Raw genomic sequence first — 19,262 nt, 5'->3', positions numbered from 1 at the left:
TATGTGTGTGTGTGACGTCATGTAAGCGGTCTCAGAGCTGTTGCTGCTTCCTGTCACTAGGTGGAGATAAGGCGTCAGAATTTTATTTACCTGTATATAGAACTGTAGTCGAAGTCGTCGTCATGAAAGAAGAAATTGAACAAAGGACATCATGGACAAGCACTTAGTTAATACAAACAATAAGTTAACATAAATCACAATTTCTGAATGGGGCCCAGGCCAGTTTTTACAAGGAAAGTTGGTCCCCAAGGTTAATAAAAAAAACAAATAAAAAAAAAAACTTAAAAAATCCTGCTGCATTTGATGAAAAGCAATTTTGTTCGGTCAGTTTTAATCAAATATTACTATTGGGCTTCTGCGTGTTTGTAACTCAAACCCTAGTGCTTACCGCGATCACAATAAACAAGTCATCTTTATTTACTGTATATTGTGCTTTCAAACAACCTTAGCTGTAACAAAGCGCTTTACAGAACATGGCCCGTTCTCAGATCACACCGTTGCTGAATTTGGGTTATAATCAAATAAGCATCACTCCACCTACTGATGCAGGTCTGTACGTAACAGCTGTTCGGTGCACTTAGGGCAAATAAACATCTGCTAGTGTAGGCTGACCAGTATGTTTGCCACAGGAAATTATCCTAATTGGCTTCTCTAATTTTTTTTCTCCTTGACGCAATTTCTTGTATTCTAATTAAAACACGTGTGGTTTCGCTGTCAATGTGTGCCAAACTGACATAATGAAATGAGTCCCGAAATACATTAACAGTCAATAAACATTTTTTATTTGCATCTCCCTTAAAAATTATTGCAACAAATTCGCATGAAGGACTTTGGAATTAGTTAACTTGACAATTACAATGTGTCTTCAAATATTTTGCTTAGCATTAATGAATTTTGAATGTAACAGGAAACATCTCAAGTGGGTGCAATAAATATTACAAAGGAATTTAAATGAAGATGTTTACAGTTCTATTTGTTATGTTTAGAGATTTTGATACCCTACAGACACATCAGAACTGACATCTTTAAATATATGTACAGTATATGTACACACAAACACGAGTGGCGTGATGAAGGAACATCAAAGGATGTACCTCTATGGAAACTGGCAGTTGGAAATATTTCTCAATAACTAACAGCAGCTCAATTTGACTCTTGCATCACAGTCTAGTGACTGCCAACGAAAAAAAAAAGAAAAGAAAAGAAATTTTTTAAAAAAGAGGGCAGGCTTTATCAGGCAACTGCATCTTTGCTTTATCTCTAATGAGCATTCTGCCTATTTCAGGCTAAAGCCATGCGCTGAGGTTCCTCTAGGTTGGCGCGGAATCTATCAAGAAATCGCGAGGCAAGTTCGTCATCAATAAGTCGCCCATCACTTGACAAGGTGACAGTCATCAGCTGTTGCGTACGCAGGGTCTGGTTGTCCGCGCACAGACTTAATTCGGGCCTGGAGGTGCCGACGGCGAGGATGCAAGCCTGCGGAGGGTTGATCACAGCGCTGAAGCCACTAATGCCAAACATCCCCAGGTTGGATATACTAAGGGAAGTAACCATATTGAGAAATATGAGACTGAATATACTTAGAGAAAATGCACAAAACAAACACCGTCATATCTCAACTGAAAAAAAAAAAAAAAATCAATCTCAATGTAAAATAAAATAAGACAAAACAATAAATATTCTGATGCTGAAAGAATGAACATGTAATGTGATGTTAGTGTTTTGAAAAGACCATCCTTTTTTTTTTATTATTTAAAATGTTCATGCATATATGCCAAGTAACATTTGCTGTTTTTCTGTTTGGGCCAAAATCCTGTCTAATATCAAACACATTTTGGGGTGCCTGTTTTTGGCAAATTTGTGCCAAGGAACTATGCTGGAGTGAGTGGAGGAGTTTCATTTAGTCATCCATAGCCCTTTCTAATAAGAATGTTGAGTTTTCATCTCAGGAGGACAAAGGGCCCAACATCTCCCATTGTTATTCATTGCTGACAGAGAAAGCCATTTTATGACCAAATGACAGACACTATTCATTCTAGCCTCCCCTCACAATTTTCTACAAATAAAACATTTGACAGCATAATGTATTTTTCTTGATGTCTTTGTTTTACCTGAATGAGCCTCCTTGGTACTCTTCAGGTAAAAGTTTTCCATCTCGAGCCTTCTGGGCCAATGCCTATGAAGCACACATTATGTCATATTTAGATCATTGATCTAGAAATCAATCAACTATTAATGAAACAGTGGTATTGGAGATGTGGCACAAAGTACACACTGAACAACAAATGTGTCAGAAGAGAACACTATTCAAGTCGAACGGGAATATTTCTAGACGATAATATGGTTGAAGACTAAATTAATAAAGCTAGAATGTTGCTTCAGCATTCATAATAATTGGCTAAATTATTTTTAATTGGTAAATTGTAATGTGTGACTACCTAAATAACCGTAACGACATAACCAGAGTTGTTAAACATATTCCCCCACCCCATAAAAAGCACAAACAGGAACATGTTGTTCGAAAACCGGCAAACTGTCCAACAGCAGCCTTTGAGACAAATGGAAACTATCAGCTTGTGTCTTACTAAAATGAGGAAATAGAACTGACACAACAACCCAGTGAGGAAGATGAGGCATCTGGCAAACAATGAAAACGCATTATTGTGGCCAGGGTTTTATGGCAAATGGTGACTGAGTTGAGTAACCTTGGAGAAAGCACACTCTATTCAAGACTGCGGCTATGGGATTGTCTCTAGTGGAGGAATGTGTACAAAATGTTCTTTGTTTTCTTTTTTTGGGAAATATTTCATCATTGGAAATTATACTGACCCCAGTACAAAGTGCAAAAACTACAAGTTAAATTGAAAGTAAGTTTACAATCTTTTGTGGCTTCTGTAGCTCAAAATATGTCCCCCACTGACATACTGGTTGCACGTCTTTGTCATATTTAGCAACTTTTCCAATGCCTTTAGTGACAATTTAGTGTAGTCTGCCTTTTGCCCGAAGCTTGCTGGGATACACTCAAGCATGCCACAACTTCAAGACAAGGGAGCATAGACAATTAGCAAAATCATACAAATCCCACAAAGATTAATATTGTATATATAAAGCCGCCAATGACTGTCGGTAATAAGTTAACAAAGCAGAGTTTGAGATCCAGGCTTTTACCTTTGCATTGGTGGCAATTTCCTGAACTCCTTTATTTGCAGCATCTCTGATGATGGGGGTAATGAGGCCTTTGTCGGTTGCAACAGCAATTGAAATGTGAATGGAGTCCAGTGCTCGGGGTCCATCATCTGACCATGTCACGTTCACATCCGGTAGCTCCTATCACAGATTTACGGGTAGTGTCACAACAATGCCAAACAAATTGCACGTCAAGACACTCCTCCGCCCCCAAGTTTTAAAATTAACTACAAAAGGAATGGGATTAGACCTGCACCCATAGATTTGCCTATTCGTGGATTTATTTTTGAAACATGATATATACATTTCTTATATACGTTTCTCCCCACCAATTTCCCTCCGTTTTTAATCAAAGACCCCCACCCCTCCCCATACATTTTAATGGAGGTCAAACATGGCCGGATCCCTATTCCAAGTGAATAGCGGAGGCCGACTGCAGTGGGCCTGAGAAATTTCAAAAGAAATACTATGTGCTTGCTCACCAACTGCTTGTACTAAATTGTCTATTGGATGTCTTTTTTAGCTTATAGTAATATATATGAGATATGACATATGATGCTATGAGATAGTCAATATTCTCCTGTGTACTTGAGTGGGGAAATAACTCGGCATTTATCTTTCTGTGCAGATTCTTCAGCCCACTTGAGTGTCAATTCAATTCAAATGTATTTACATTGCGCCAAAATCACAACAGAAGTTGTCTCGGGGCACTTTACAAATGGAGCAGAGCAGATCAATGACCACACTACTCACTTATTAAAAGACTAAGTGAACCCCAACTAGAGAGGAGCAATACTTACTTTCAGCGTAACAGCAGCTGCCTTGATAATGAAATCATTAACAGAAACCTTGATCTGGTCTGGAAAGACAACGAAACAACAGACTGTGAGTCATCTCTGGTTGGCTGGTGTACAAGATTGACAAAAAGAGTGATTGTCAAAAACACATGAAGTAAGACACAAATACAACACAAAATCTAGTATTAAACTACTATCCCAAGGAAGTGAAACTGCTCCACTCCCTAAACCAATGTCTAACATCATAGGCAAGGATTTGGCCTGCATTCGTTGCCGCTGGAGTCCATGAATGCAGTCTCAGATGGTTATGAATGCTGTGTGCAACATGATGACCGAACTAACCGTGAAATTGCACGATCCTGAACAAAGACAGTCCGCGATAACAACCGGAGAGAGAATCCCCCAGTAAACACAGGACACTTGCTTACTGGTCTGGAATGGCCAGTCCATTTCCTCAATCCTCACTGATAGAGAACCAGCGATACAGTGGCCCTACAAATGTATTTCAATGGCAGAGGTCAATTCCTTTGTTTTTGTTGTATACTGGAGACACTTGGGTTTCAGATGAGCCAGCTTTGGATGCATTTTATTGTAAATTGACAAAGGGGTTTTGTAGACTCCATAATTCATTCTGCTGCAACTATCAGCTGTGTAAACAAATGTGATGCTCTGTAGTTATTTTGCAAGAGGGTTTATTCACTATTCTTATGAATGTGAGAATACATTTCACCTCTGCTAAAATGAAAGAAAGAAAAAAAAAAGGATAGTTTTGGTTTGCTCATAGTTTTTTTGCTAGTTTGTTTGCTGACAAGAGTAGGCAAGTAAATCTATAGCTGAGGACAAGCAGACATGCCCCAACATAAACTGTAGGTGCAAGAATTTAGTTACCGTTTTTTCCATTTAAGTCATAATGGAAATGGTCTCCAGTAACTCAGGATCAGAAAAAAGTGAAGTTCTGCTATCTTACATTTTTCTCCATGAACCAGGAAATAGCCTACTAATTTAAGAACAGATGAAAAAATAAAAAATAAAAAAAAATAAAAAACAGGATGCTTCAGTGTGAAGATTAAATCTTAGGCTTTTCTTTTTACAAAGCCATCATAATTTGAGTAATAACTCTTGTTCTGCTATGCTACTCAAAAGATTTCCAATACAGCCAAATCAATTTTAATCTGTCTGACATTTAACTTTCATTTCTCCACCCATCCATCCATCCATCCATCCATCCATCTTCTTAACCGCTTATTCCTCAGCAGGGATGCTGGAGCCTATCCCAGCAGGCGGTGTACACCCTGAACTGGTTGCCAGCCTTTCATTTCTATTATTGGCAAAATGTTTGTGTGTGGTGCGTGGAATCAGAGTTTTAACTAGCGGGACTAATCAGTTATGTGCCAGTTTCTTTCAGTGCTACAGACTGTCCTCTTTGTGAAATAAGTGGTCATGTGAAACCCTTGAAATTCTCATCTTCAAGGACAATTATTGATAATCACATTATCAACGGAAGCTATAACATGTTCATATAAAAAGGTGACCCAAAGTAAGTGTACAGACAAGCGTCTTGCTTACCTTGGGCTAAGTCGTTACGAAGCTTCATTACTGCAGCCATGTCACAGTCAACAGAAGCATAAGCATGGGGGATAGTGGTTTTGGACTGTGTTAGCCTTTGAGCGATCACGCGGCGGACATTTGATGCTGGAAGCTCCGTGAAAGTGCCCTGGGGAATAAGATTGTATAAGTCAAGATGTGGCGAATTACTGTACACATGGAATACATCACACTACGTTGCACATATACATCAAACAATGCTTATAGACCCATTAGATTATATTAAGGTCAGGTTAAACAGGAAGAGTTTTAATCAATCAAAACAGACTGACATTGACAAAGATTCAGTGGCACCACTAAACTTATGAACATTCAAGTAATGAACATACAGATTACTAACAGCTGTGTTAGCTAAAATGTTTGCAAGTGCAAATTGCAAAAACTCAAGTGCAAATTGGTGAAACCAGAATCAAATAATAAAGTGATGACCTGCATACATTTACACTATTAGCAAAAAGGAGCATGACATATGGCAAGTGCAACTTTGGGGAAGTGCATGTTTATATGGTATATAATTTAAAACCCACCGGAGCACCTGGCTTTCCCGGTATAGAAAGAGGAGGTATGTTAGGTCTGCTGCCTGGTTGTGGTGGAATAGATGCTGGGACTGGGGCAGGACCAGGAGAAGGCGGAGCAGCCATCGGTGTCGTTTTTGGCTCCCCAGACATCTTCAAAACATTTAATGCATCTCTGTTGGAGCCGAAATAGACCCAAAAAAAATTAGAAATGTGAATCGCAGGATCACAGTTCGATCACACTGTAGACAAATGAAAGTTGTCTGAGAAATGCCGGTCTGCTTTGTCACTACCACTGACTTAAAAAAAAAAAAAAAAAAAAAAAAAATCAAATACAATCTGATTGTATTTTTTGGCTGTAAACGCACCAACCCTAGGGAAGCACATGACATGTATCAGGTTTTTGTAGTGTTCCAGTTTCAAGTCAGTGCACCAGGGTCCATTGTCGTCTGTCCTGAACATGAAGTCTGGGCCCCAAAGCAGTTTTACCCCTGCCTTGTTCCTGCATTTTAACATTTACATATACAGTTGTGATCAAAAGTTTACTACATACACTTGTAAATAACATAATTCCATGGCTCTCCTGAGCTTCCAGTTATTTATATATCTCTGATTATTCTCTGATCGAGTAATTGGAATAGTCAATAGCAGATGGGTGCAAATCTGTGATGGCTGGTACAATTGACGCAGTTTATTGGCAATGAGAGTGCGGCAAGCACATTTGTTCAAGTTGGTAAAGTTGAACTCGAAAACACACTTGGTGTACAGCAGCCAATCGGTATTGAGTATGTACTTACTATATATGCAAGACAAAAATAATTACTGCAGTTTGTGGGTTGTACAACACTGTCAGCTTCCAATGACGGGACCGAGCCAATAATGAGCAGGCATTTAAGAATGGTGAACAAGCAAGTTAACATATATAGTTATGGTAAGTGCTATCATTTGCTTACAACTGTTGAATTGTGATCAGTAATCGCTACAGCATTTCCTATTAGCCAAAATATTAAAACAACCACTTGATTGACCAGCATGATGGCGTGCAATGTGCATACATTCTTTTTTTGCCAGAGGAGATGGAAAGCCTCTCCTTTTCTCTGTTGTGATGTGGTGTGCAATCCAACTCCCATGAGAAACATGAGGTGACGCATTTTTTCGCATTCCGTGTGAACGTAGAGACAAGTTCACTGCTCAAACTTACTCCTTAGTGATCAATCCTCTTGGTCCGGTAGGTGTGGCCAGTTTTGGATCAACACCATGAGTATCCAGGATGTGTCTTGCTGCTGGGCTTAGTCGTAACCTGAAGGACAATGAGCCATGACGACAAGTTACCATTAGACTAAAATGTTTTATTTCATCAACCTTTTAATTTTGTGTAAAATTCTACCTTTAATTCAAGTCTCTTATGGACATTTGCTAACTGATAAGGTAATTGTACTCCTGTAATTCTAAATCTAAACCATCTGAGCAGTTTTTTTAAATTGTTTTTATTATTTTAAATAAACAATCCAGCCCAGTTTATGTATACTTTCAAATATACCTGATATGTCAACTGGCTCACCTCAAAATGTTAGCAAAACAAAAACATACTATTTGCTCTGTGGTAGGTCTTATACCTAGCCCTAGGGTGCAATTGTGTAAACAAGGGTAGCCACTAGTCAAGATTTTTAAAATTCAGGATGTTTAACATTCTTTTGTAAAATACAGCTTTAGAAAGTATATGGGATAAGATAAATCTTCATTATCCCTGAAGGGCAATTTGGTGTGCAACAGCGGCTCAAACAGAGAAAAACAAATTAATAACAAGTCATCATGATACAAGGAATGCAACTCATAATTGATTTAAAAATCTAACAGCTGATGGTGTATTATGAGGGGGAAAAGTTAATTGCCAACACGTCATAGTGTTGGTGCTGTAATACGAGTACAATACAAAAAGAACCTCCACAATGGTTGGAGCGTATTTGTAGTTAGTCAAAATAATACAAAGGAAGTTGCACAATGTTGACTAGAAAGGGTTGCAGGCTCGAGACTGCAAACAAGTTGCTTGCAAATGCAGCCAATTTTTCAGTGTGCAGCTAACAGCCACCCCAAAAACATCAGGTTTTCTCTATGCCGTGAACTGACGCACAGAAAAAGCCCATCTGCAAGTCATGTTCTCGAGCTACGTGCCACGAGCTAAAGAGCTCACTGATGTCCAGACTGGGCATCCTAAATTCTGCCACAAATTCAAAAACTCCATGTTAATTTGCAACACTTCCCTTCATCTCAAATTTGTGTGACTCAATTTGCGTTGCGATAAACGTTCTTGTTCTCAAATGTTTTTTCCTGTGTACAAAATTTAGAGGTGGCCACCTCCATCTAATTAGTTTCCCACCTCCAGCCTGAGCCACTTATATCGCTCAACACAGCGCTCCAGCTATTTTGATTGAGCTTGGCAGGAACGCATTTTAACTGCAGTTGCAGTGTTGCACCATTATGGAGGCGCTATATCAACAGCAGTGCACCGGAAAGAACTGAAGCAAAAAACAAAGAAGAAACAATTTTCTTTTTTTTCCTTTTCTTTTTTTTGAAGACTTAATGTCCCGAAGAAGAAACAGACCATGGAGCAACAGTTGCGCACGCCCGTTTCCTGGTTGTGAGGCAGAGGTAGCGCGCTCCAGCCATCGCCAAAGTCATAAAAACACAGTATATACAATAAACATAATAGTGTTTACAACAACGCTGAACTATATGTACAATTTAATATGTATTAGTGGATGATTTTTTTTTTTTTTGTTAATGATAGTAGTTTTAAAAAATGGCAAAAATTTAATGGCAACTTTGTATTCATATCATTTCTAATTTCTAGTCTCTGATCGTAAAATGTCTGCAGGAGGGCAGCCCATAATGGTATCGTCACCGCAGCGAGTACTGATACCTTAAAATAAGACTGGTATTGGCATTGGTATTGGTAGTCACCCATCATAGTCAGGATGACACCACCTCTGCCTCAATTTGAGCCAGGAAAAACCAAATGCATATCAAAGTACAGCACGCATTTGCAAAAAATGAGAACTTTTAAATGACGACATCATATTTTGTCTATGGATCTGAATTTGGGTGTAGATGATTAATTATCTGTTTCTGTATTATGAGTCGCCATAGCATCAATAGGGCCGTCCACCCCCCAGAATCACCCGTTCATTTCTTCCCCATCCTCCACGACACAGCCTGCAAGCTTACACATAGAGAGAGGAAGGGGAAAAAAAAATAAAAAATAAATACAAAATAAAAAAAATAAAAAAAAGCAAGTACATACTCAATGGATTGTTTGAACTTTTTTCTTTTCTTTCTTTTTTTTAATAACTAGTTTAACCTTGCTGGAGCAGTCTGTGATAAATGTCGCAAACTTGTAGTAAAAAAAATTAATATATTAAATATGATCATGGATCATTGCTAAAACAACATCATTTGGTGGCCCTAGACTTTTGTACAGTAGTGGTTACACAAAATGCTTAAAATGTATTCATTTTGTCAAAACAATTCTAATTAGTATCTTCATAATTTTCCGAATTTGAAGTTGTTTATCTGTCAGTTATCATTCCACTGTGTTATACTCATTTTTAAGTTTCTGCCATAATATTGTTTCAGTATCAGCATCGAGGCACTATCTGCAAGTGTAGTATTTAAGTCCAAATTCTGGTACCATGACAACACAATGAGATGACACTTACGATCCTGTTGGGACTATTTTGGGGGGAGAAGGTGGTGAAGAAGTAGCAGGAGGATCAACGGTGGAAACGGTTTTGTGTATAGCAGATGCAGGTGCAGATGCAGATGGTGGGGGAATCTCAACCTGCGTCCAGTCCTGTCCCTCCTCCACCATAACAGCAATGAGAGTTCCTAGGCGCACGTTACGACTTCCCTCCGCCATCTGAAATGCAGGACAAGTAGAATAACATTGTGTTGTGGCTGTGATGTGACTCACTAATTGAAAGCCTACACTAAAATAAAATAGCTTGGTGTGTAGTGTAGTGAGTGACTTTTTATGGTTGCTGTCACAATTGATTCAAGATCCTGTTAAGAGTTAATCTAAATACAGTGTGCCTTTTACTACTCTCTCCATGGTTCACTGGACATTGTCAATAAATCAATACTAATTTAGTCTAAATGAAAGGCCATGCCTAATATACTGGTGGCCGCACTTGATCAGTTTTCAAAAGGTATCCAAATGGTCCAAGTAGGGAATCTGCAAGGCTGCTTTCTGCAGACGTGCAAAATAAATGGTAGTATTAAAATAGTCACATACTGTATGCTAAAACACACAATTTGTTGCATGCTATTATAAATATTCACTGCTAATGTTTAATGCATTAAAACAAAGTGAGCCAATGTCTAGATTAGTGTCAAAGCAGCAGTGTGGAACCCAAAAGTAGCTGCAGTAAGTAAAATTGGTTGGCAACAACAGTACAACTGATTAAACTATTGAGCCCAATTACTGCACTATTGGTCATTGTGACGATTCTTCACATTATCTGTGCAATTGTCATTGCATTGTAATTATTCCTAACTATTGCAATGGCACAATTACATTACTTATAGACTCTCTATACTCTTTAAATGTGTCATGTCCTAAATGTTGTTTTTGTTTCATTGGTGCGCGTTCTGCAATACTACCAGAGCCAAATTCCTGGTGTTTCCACATAGTTGACCAATGAACACATTTCTGATTTTATATACTACATGAATTTCAATTAGTTCAAGTAAAAAATAAATAATAATAATAATAATATTGACAATAACAATAATAATAACAGCAATAATAATAACTAACAACAATACAGAAATATGCAAATATTTAGTTTCTTTAAAATGGCAATTTTGTCATACATTTGGTTAGGAAGTATGTGGTCCCCTATGGCCCCCTGAGTATCGCTGAAGAAAAATTGTGGCCCAGTCCATCTGGGCACTAAAGCAATCCTGGGTACCACTAGAGGTAGTAGTACCACACTTTGTGAATCTCTCGGTTACCACAAATCACACAGCATAAAACAATTTAGTATTCAATTAACTGAGTAGCACCTTTATACAGTTAGTATTGTGTTTAATTCAATAAATTTTTCTCCCACATTGCACTTTATATAAAGTGTATTATTATAAGTCTTACCTCCCAGGGTCAACCACCACAAAACAAATCCTGCAGGACAAGCTATCAAATATTTATTTTAAGCCCTATCACTCCATGGAGCTGTTAATGTAAACAGCCTGACTGGATCATGAGACACACGGCAATTCTGTTGTGGCTCTTAGCAGTAAATAAATAAATAAATAATAAAATTTGTGCTGTCAAATAATTAAAATTTTTAATCTGATTAATCACACTTTTAAATTTTGATTAATCACGATTAATCAGCTAAATTACTCGCTTATTTGGGTAATATAAAATAAATACAAAATACCGTAATATTTTGACATTAATGCATTTTATTATCTGAATGTCATTTGCAAACCTTGATTAAATGCATGTTCGCAATTGCATGCATGCATGCGTGTATTGCTCAAAAGGTAACAGCATCATATCGATTGGGTGCAATTCGGCAATTATTAATTAAATGCAAATTACTTTTGTTTTAGCGAAAGTCACGTCGGGGTGTTTTTTAAAGCGAAATTTACCACCGAGCACACCAACTGGAGTCACCCCGCTCATTTTGGAACAACAGGCGTAGGAAATGCCGTGCATTGACCTCATCACTGACCTCCGCAGCCTTCAATGTAACCATCCGTAGTTACGTTCAAGGCTCAAGCGCGGTCAAAAAAATAGTGTGATTAATATGCGTTAATACGTGATTAATGTGACATTTTTCTGTGATTAATTGATCTATTAATGCTTTAACTTTGACAGCTCTAAATAAAATACGCACTTCCTCCAAATACTGTGCGCATGGTGCACACAATTGCTTTTAACTGTAGTGAAAGCATGTTTGACGTCAAGAGATGAAAGAAACAAGAAATAATTTCCACACTTCCATGAAGACAAACATGTTTTGCTCACAAACCGGAAGCAAGTCTGCAGAAACCAGAAGTGCGTTTAGCGATAATACAAATATTTTTCCTTTAAACATAAACTAAATTTGTAATTATTCATCCAAACAACTAGTAAAGATTTATTTTTAATGACAAAGAAATATTTTTACTTTTTAAATCTTATTTAACTTTTTTTTTTTTTTTAAACTACCCCTACTTCGCACTTATCACGGGTAGGCGTGGAATCTATCAGCCACGAAAAGTGCGGGAAGACTTGTACAGTTTTTGGTTAATATTCTGTGGGTTTGTGTAGATAGGTTACCACTTTTTGTCCCATAGTAATAATTCACGTTCTGCCATAAACACACCATATTTTGAAGGTTTTTCCAAATGAAACTGTGTTATGCACACAAGAAATGTGGCACAGTGAACACGAGTTGTTAACACAATACAGTATATACAACCTGCTAATAAAATCAAATAAATACAATTTAGCTATTAAGTAGCCATTCAGTTTATCGGGTAGTACAAACAAAAGGTCAAGATAATATCTGCAGCCGTTAACAAATATCGACAGTCATCGCACTGACACACTGGCATGTACAGTTCAAGGTAACGCAGGAAAGCGTTGCGTTGGTGTCATTAGAAAACTGTGTTACTTATTGATGCTACCCACAACAGATTCAAGAATAAAAACCATCGATCATGGTAGAGCAATGATGTAACACAATCGGTGCAGCGTCTGCAGTAATGCAGACTCTGTATCGGTCCATTGTGGTGAAGAAGGAGCTGAGCCAAAAGGCAAAGCTCTCGATTTACTGGTCACTCTACGTTCTGAACCTCACCTATGGTCACGAGCTGTGGGTCGTGACAGGAAGAACAAGATCCGGATACAAGTGGCTGAAATGAGTTTTCTCCGAGATTCGGAGTAGAGCCGCTGCTCCTCCACGTTGAGAGGAGCCAGCTGAGGTTGCTCAGGCATCTGGTTCGGATACCTCCTGGACAACTCCCTGGAGAAGTGTTCCAGGCATGTCTCACTGGTGGGAGGCCCCGGGGAATGACCCAGGACACGCTGGAGAGACTATGTCTCTCGGTTAGCCTGGGAACGCCTTGGCATCCCGCCGGAGGATCTGGTTGAAGTGGCTGGGGAGAAGGTAAGTCTGGGCTTCCCTCCTAAAGCTGCTGCCCCCGCGATCCGACCCGGATAAGCGGTAGTAAATGGATGGATGGATGGATGAATGAATGGATGGATGGATGGATTGATGGATCATATTAGCTATTATTAACTTGCTACACTATATTCAGCTAAAGAAAAAAAAAAGTCCCACATTGGACATGCAATGTTTCCAGCTGATGGTTTTCTAATACACATCACAATTTTAGCTTTGGGAGTTTATACAGGCCTCCTTTCTCTGCTTGCTTCAGTTCTCAAGCCCCTACCTCCAATTCCTGTGGTTGCTATGGAAACTACCATGCCCACAGTAGCAGTAGCAGGAAAGATGTAAGACGTAAGAAATTATAAAAGGGAAAGAAAGAAAAGCATAACTCAATGGTAATTTTGCCAGTTGTGAACCCTTTTTAATCACCACAAAGTTGCAGTTTATAACAACATGATGTTGAAAATTACACAGGGAGCAAATATCGTTGTGCGAAGATTAAAATGGGGGAAACAAGGTGTTCAAATTATATTGGGAAAAAAAAGCATACATTTTTTGGATGGAGCACAGAGGTCAAGAAGGCAACTAATTGCCATATCTTTGAAAGCTTAGAGAAATGTCTACCATAAAAGAAAATTCTTTTATGTACTGTCACTGTGCTAGGAAAGCAGAATACAACTTTCACAAAAGAATGCGTGTGATTTTGGCATTTGTTCTCACCAGAATCTTTGCCAATATGCCGTCATCATTAGATTCCATGGTAACCACAGCTTTGTCAGTCTCAATTTCACAAAGAGCATCGCCTGCTGCCACTGCCTCACCTGCAATGGTAAAACAGTACATGAAAATATCATTTAAACTGAACATTTTCTGAAGACATTGCGAGAAGAGCTCAAAAAAAAAAAAAGATGAAAAGAATGGCAGTTCTGCAAAAAAATTTAGTAATTTTTTTAATCGTTTTCTTTTTCATTAATATTATTATTCTCGTTATTATTATTATTATTATTATTGTTATTATTATTATTATTTCAAATTTACTAGTAACAGAAAATAATTACGGACACAAACAAGTGTGTAAGAATCTTCCAGCTCAGGACAGCATCTTAACTGAAAATCTAAACTTCATGTAGAACATGGTTAAATAAATAAATAAATAAATACATAAATAAATACATAAATAAATAAATAACGCTTATTCTATTTTTCCCCTACAGATGAAATGTAAGCAACATAAGGCAACCACGCATTGCATTTTGATGACATATTCGCCTTGTGAGTTTGCCGCAGGGTTGCCAAATAATGGCCTTTTCCCGCTGAATTAGGGCTTGTTTGTGGTGAATTTACCTGGGATTTCTCATTGTAGTCGAACAAGACAAAACCTGGCATCCCTGAACAAAAATTAACTATGTTCGAAACAGTTCATTGGCCCCAGAATGAGCTCGTTCCACGGACGACACAACCTAGCACGATGGCAAGCAGTGACTGACAGAGAAGCAAAGGAGCAGCATGAACATTGATGACATATGTAAACAAACACGCACGTACATGGCTGAGAATTATTGAGCCCGGCAAACTTATCAAGCTCATTTTTATTATCGTGCAATTAATTGATTTATTGCTTATCACGGTCAGCCCTACTAAGAACTAATGAATAATGACTGCCTGGTTTCCATAAGCCAATTAATCGCCAGGCATATCCATACAACACCGCATGAGCGTGATGTGTTGTCATAGAGAATGATAATTAGCGCTTGCTGTTGGCACATAGTTGCAAGGTAAATATTACCGTAGTTTTTATGCACACATTATTTAGCACACTTGAGGCATTGAAAACCGAGCTGTAAAGGAATATTACAATTTAGGATAGCGCCAGGAAGGGTTGTGACTTTAGACATTTATGCTGGGCACTTGTAAATTCCTTTTACCTTCTTTCTTCAGCCATTTGACAACGTTTCCCTCCTCCATGGTTGGTGAGAGTGCTGGCATTTGCACGTTGAGTGGGGCGACACCTACAGGACAGATAGATCACAACAGCGTGACTGACACTCCACTTGTATAGGCACTTGAAGCTAATGCAGAAATACTTATTTGAAGATTTCTGCCAGCAATGTACAAAAAGAAAAAAGAAAGAAATTGACCCGCACTGGTCATAAATGTATTTATTTTTAATTTTGTGTCTTTCTGTAATAACCATCAAAATTTAAACAAATCCTGGCTTCCAATATTTTGCTTTGTGTTTGGTGAACTAATGTAACATAAAAGTTTCACTTTTTGAAACAAATTATTGAAATACATGGACATTTCCTACTTTCCTCAATATTCCAATGTTCTGTTCATGGCCATGTGCCATGATGCGACTTCTGTATAGAAGGGAAGGGTTGGGGAATTGGGCAAGTGCAGTGTCAAGGATAGGGGAGGAGACGATACGATGCACCCAGGCTGATCTCTAGTTGGCTACAGGCTACAAAGTACGAGCTGTGAGTGATCGCTTTTTGTGTTTAGCAATGAGAGGCATTCATCAACATATGCTGATCACGTACATTTCCGCCAGAATCGGTGACCACTACCGAATTTTCTACAAAAGTCACAACACACAGGCATCTAAATCTTGTAACCACTAACCAACACGAACATTTCAGTGAGGTCAGTGAGCTTGCAATTCCTAGCATGCCCACAAATTATCCATCCTTTCGTGGCTCTTTCTTGTGCTTGTCCAGTGAATGGTTTGTTTCGAAACCCATCTCAACATCACAATGACCTCAATGTTCTTCAGTGGCTACCGCAGTGACGGGATCTTAATTGAGTAAAATGGCTCTCAGTTGTAAAAAGAAAAGATTTTTGTCACATGAATGTGCAGCTGAAAGATCTGCAGACATCATGTGATGCAAAGTGAACCAGGACAACCAAAATCTTAACTAGTATATGAAAATCAGAATGAGCACTTGTTAATTTTGATTTCTATTCACCAATGCAACAGCTCAATAATTGTAGTGGGGCACCATAATTCAAATACCAAAAAAACAAAAAAACAAAAAAAACAAATGAAAGTCTGCAGGATGAAGTCTCAGGCCAGTCAAAGAACTGTTCCTTCCACTTTCCCTATGAAAATTCATTATTAGCCTTTTATTTGCCCAAGACTCGATGTAAGCTAGATAAAGTTACCCCGCCGCATCAGTAGACACTAAGACACTTGACACTTTCCCCCCAAGTAGTGGAGTGGTAGCATGCAGCCATTTTTTCTTTTTGTTGGTTTGTTTTCAGGGTGGGAGTGAATTCAAAACTGGTGATTAAAATGTTTTACACGAACTATTACATTATACTAATATCATGTAAATCTATAAACACATTTTGAATTTATTGATTTATTTATTATTGATCGATTCATTTCCGACAGTAGTTGTTGCAAGGCATTTGGTGTGGGTGGCCCAGTTGCCACCTCACAGTTACGCCAGTGCAGCTCAAACAGAGACTAAAGTCATGAGGTCCTGCTCTGTGCACCTCTTACCGCCAATCAGATCATTTAGCTCCCCTGTAGATTTGAAAAAAGGCACCCATGCTGTTTTATGGCTTCAAGTACATTTGATCATGGAGCTGGATCAGATCCCCCCGGGACTAATCATGCAACAGTAATAAATTGTAAATTAGTCGTAATTAATCATCTTATTAATTGGTAATAAGTATTTTCTTCCAAATGTTGGTGTCAGCCATCAGGTATCTAAAAAACAAACAAATAAACAAAAATCCATATTGGTCGTGCCCAAGTATTTACTTACCAGGGCTCGACCAACTCATGTTCATTATAGTTAGCCTTCTTGTAAAAGCATTGGTATTTTATTTTACTTTTTTTTTTTTTTTTTACTCATTTTAATCAACATTATATCATGTTAAAGATCATGGTGGTTTTACTGTGACTCGTGCTGTAACTGTGTTTTGAAATACGGTGTATAAATAAGAAATAATATACAATAATCATAATTGCATTATTATTATTATTATTATTTTTTTTTTAAATTAAGAAATTAAAGTTAGCAATCCAATTTCCATTGTGATAGGGAGAACATTACATTTAATTTGTCATTCTGCTGGCATCTGCTGGACGCACTGACACACTGCAAGTGCAAAGTTAAAAATGGAGCCGAAGTGGGTTCTCAGGGAGTTCTTTGCAAAGTAGCAAACATGAACCACTGGCACTGCTCATAATTTGAGGCCAAGTGGGGGTGGGGGTCCTCAGATTACTATCATATTCATTTTAAAATACAGCCATTATTATATTTCCTGCTACAACGCAGATACAACCGAGAGTAAAAGCAAATGTGGGGAAAACATGACCAGTTATTTTTACCACAAGTGTTATGTTTCTGTGTAAATTCTTCATCACAGAGTCAGTGATAATGCTCAAACGTTGAACAAATGAGTCTAGGAGTCACTGATCATGAAGGTTTACTGTTAGGGCCGAAACCATGGGTATACCAGTGCGAATGTGAATGCGAATGTGAGGAACAGTGTGGTTAACGTAAAGCAGGCTTCTCCAATGCTGGCCCGCGAGGGCCGGAGTCCTGCAAGTTTTAGATGTTTTTGTCCTCTATCACATCTGATTCTAAAGATTAGGATAATTATCGGGGTTCTTGCTGATGAGCTGATTATATGAATCAGGTGTATTTGGAGGACGGAAACATCTAAAACCTCCAGGACTCCAGCCCTTGAGTATCAGTTAATGTGTCAGTTGTCACAGAAGTGAAATAAAAAGGGTAATCCTTATATTGAGGCGTTACTGAAATGTGGTTATAAATTGGTTGCCAAATAACCATATTGCGTGAGAAAAAGCTCGGCAATAAGCTAAATGTCAACGGTCGTCAAGCTGTCGTCATTTACAAAAATGCACACAACGTCACTCACCGAAGAGCCATGAAGACTGGAAGAAGTGTCTGGCGTGCTCTTGTAATGTCTGCGTGCTCCACAGACATTTATTAATGTTAGATAATTTAAGGCCGAATAAGATTCCTTGACGACCCAGACGCAAGGAGGTCGCCATGTTGATGCCCTCATTCGGAGAAACATGCTAGTGCCTGATCAAAATGTTAATATTTTCAGCGAATCAAATGTTGCCTGTTTTATCGTTTAGTTACAAACAATAGACATAGTGGCCAAGTTGTTTTATGTTGTGGCATTTGTAGAGTTTAACATTGTTTACTTTTGAGACATATGGACAGGCATAGCTCACAAAAGGTCATTTCAGGGCCCTTGCCATAGACGTAGATGTATAATCGTCTGTGCTTGTTACGAGTCAGCGCTTCAGCCATATTGGATGTGGCAGACCCGCCCACAACATAATGTTGGTACATTGAATGCTAATCTTGGAAAAATGAATTGAAATCTTACAATAATACGCAGTCGCTTATTACACCAAGAATGTAACAAGACTGGTATCAATTATTGAAAGATTATACTTGTGATTTTTCGTTTTTCTATTCTCCATTTTTTTTGCCCTTTATTTGAATTGTAAATGCCCTCTGTTCCATTGTTTGACTGTAATTCTTTGTGCATTTTTAAAACAATAGAAATGTGATTGTATGTTTGTACTTGAGTTAAAAAACAACAACAACAACATTGAATGCACGTTAAAGCAACAACCTAACCCAGGGGTGGGCAAACTCTGTCCTCTTGGATCGAAGTCCTGCAGGTTTCGGAGGTTTCTGTCTTTCAGTACGAGCTAATTCCAATCAACAAGCTCGTTATCAGTCTTATGCAGAGCTGATGAGCTGCTCATATGGTATAAGATCAATATCGTTAGTACTTTTAAAACAACCATCGCTGCATACAGAGTGGTGTACATAGAGTAAAAATCAGTCATGGAATGCATGCACACATGCACGCATATCACCAACCCTTTATCTTCATTTAGCAGTTACACAACAATGAAAGCCATACTGATTTCATTTTTTTTGTTCATGCTTCAATTACTCATTATGGAAGGTTACAACCTGTTTGAGCTCATA

The 19,262-nt window shown here is 38.3% G+C and overlaps 1 protein-coding gene across 1 annotated transcript; it reads right to left on the bottom strand.

The window, feature by feature from the left end:
* Nucleotides 1-759: 759 nt before the first annotated feature.
* pdhx (pyruvate dehydrogenase complex component X) lies at nucleotides 760-18,329 on the bottom strand. Its single transcript, XM_077515946.1, has 11 exons — nucleotides 18,163-18,329; nucleotides 15,192-15,275; nucleotides 13,987-14,087; nucleotides 9,820-10,019; nucleotides 7,305-7,403; nucleotides 6,116-6,278; nucleotides 5,550-5,697; nucleotides 3,987-4,045; nucleotides 3,169-3,327; nucleotides 2,112-2,176; nucleotides 760-1,537 (listed from the first exon to the last, which is right to left on the bottom strand). The coding sequence occupies exons 1-11, from the start codon at nucleotides 18,296-18,298 to the stop codon at nucleotides 1,282-1,284; spliced, it is 1,470 nt and encodes a 489-aa protein (XP_077372072.1). The 5' UTR covers nucleotides 18,299-18,329; the 3' UTR covers nucleotides 760-1,281.
* Between the last annotated feature and the right edge of the window lie 933 nt (nucleotides 18,330-19,262).

This window comes from Festucalex cinctus, chromosome 3 (assembly GCF_051991245.1).
Source record: "Festucalex cinctus isolate MCC-2025b chromosome 3, RoL_Fcin_1.0, whole genome shotgun sequence".
NCBI classification, from domain to species: Eukaryota; Metazoa; Chordata; class Actinopteri; order Syngnathiformes; family Syngnathidae; genus Festucalex; species Festucalex cinctus.
The sequence above is the reverse complement of the archived record's forward strand: the minus strand, read 5'-3'. Positions and strand labels throughout refer to the sequence as shown.